Below are 1,679 nucleotides of genomic sequence, written 5' to 3'. Positions count from 1 at the left end.
CTGTGTTTATATAGAGACAGAAGCACAAATAAAACCTACAGCATTGAGATCTGGACCAAATTCTTAAAGCTCCAGTCCAGGGTCATAACAGTCACCAAAAAGTTTATGCAGATGCGATAGCGCAGAGTTGATGTTGGGATCATTAACACATGAAGAAAGGCTCTGGCTCTGATACGTCCGTGTCTGGAACAATTCTGTCAAAAATGACATTGGAATTCTGTATTTTATTGCCACATCTGGTCTAAATGCAGTATTTACAGCATCTGTGGCGACATTTTCTTTCCAATGCACCATTGGGATGAAGAGAGAGTACGGAAGCGCATTGCTATCACGCAGGGAAAAAATATTTAACGCTATCACGTTAAAACGTGATATGTATCTTGTTAAAACGTGATAATTTTATGTCCAGGAAGTGGCGGTATTATGCTAGGCTAGTACAGTGGCTAACAGGAATTGGTCAGGTTTCCCTCACTGTGGTTAAAACCAATAATAGTATGCGTACTCTGACCAGGATCCTAAACAGAACGGGACTGCACAGAAGGAAATGTCAGTCCGGTCCTCTAGCTGTGGCGGCGTTCCTAACTGACTGTCTGGATCGAAGCTGAAGTTGGCTTCCGATTGTAGCTTCTGATTCGGGAAATGACAAAAGAGCGATTATAACGGAGGCTCAGCTGTATTTGCTGAACATTTTCTGTTCAAATTTTTATTGAACTGTACAATAGGTGAATAACAGCAACGACTGTTCGTAACCAAGCAACCAAAATCAACAGACGGCTAGATAGCGGCAAAAGACAAAACTAGATCCTGTTAAGCATTCATCAAAATAAGACTTCTTCTCTCCAAAATAAATCATAAATAAAGCTTTGAATTTAATAATTTTCACGTCACCTTTTTGTAATTATGTACAATCAAGTTAAATTCGGTGAATAATAATAATCATTGTACATAATTACAAAAAGGTGATGTGAAAAATTATTAAATTCAAAGTTTTATTTATGATTTATTGTCAGATGATTCCTGGTCAGAGTACGCATACTATTATTGGTTTTAACCACAGTGCAAAGCAGCATCCGTATCCGTGTAGACCAAACATGAAGGGAAACCTGACCAATTCCTGTTAGCCACTGTACTAGCCTAGCACAATACCGCCACTTCCTGGACATAAAATTATCACGTTTTAACAAGATACGTTTTAACAAGATAAGTATCACGTTTAAACAAGATACGTATCACGTTTTAACGTGATAGCATTCAAATTTTTTTTTCCTGTGTGATAGCAATGCGCTTCAGTAAGAGAGAGAGAGAGAGAAAAAAGAATGTTTTCGGTTCATATTCGTTAACGGATCCTCCAGTCAGACCAAATGCTCCACTTCGCCCAGAGAGCGGATCATTTTTGGTGTTAGGTCAAAAAAATATTGGTGCAATATATAAATTTTTCTCTCTCTTTGGTCGTTCAAAACCCAGCTATCGATTCGGAATCGATGGTTACCACGTTTTAAGGTAAGGGACCAATGTCAAATGCAATGGCTGAGCGGAGCTTCTCTAGCCTCCGTCGACTAAAAACCTCACTCCGGTCAACAATGACAGAACAGTGGCTTAATCACCTTCTGTTTCTGCATATACACAAAGACTTAACTGATAACATGGACCTCAGCAAAGTCTGCCGCAGCTTCTGCTTC

General features: G+C 39.2%; 1 protein-coding gene across 1 annotated transcript in view; it reads right to left on the bottom strand.

The window, feature by feature from the left end:
* Positions 1 to 1,679, bottom strand: part of LOC108247144 — an 11,011-nt gene that overhangs the window by 1,216 nt on the left and 8,116 nt on the right. Inside the window, exon 6 of the mRNA XM_037979518.1 lies at positions 503 to 627. Within this exon, the coding sequence (XP_037835446.1) occupies positions 503 to 627 (125 nt within the window). The remainder of the gene's footprint in view (positions 1 to 502; positions 628 to 1,679) is intronic.

The sequence above is a fragment of the Kryptolebias marmoratus genome, linkage group LG14 (assembly GCF_001649575.2).
Source record: "Kryptolebias marmoratus isolate JLee-2015 linkage group LG14, ASM164957v2, whole genome shotgun sequence".
NCBI lineage: Eukaryota > Metazoa > Chordata > Actinopteri > Cyprinodontiformes > Rivulidae > Kryptolebias > Kryptolebias marmoratus.
The sequence above is the reverse complement of the archived record's forward strand: the minus strand, read 5'-3'. Positions and strand labels throughout refer to the sequence as shown.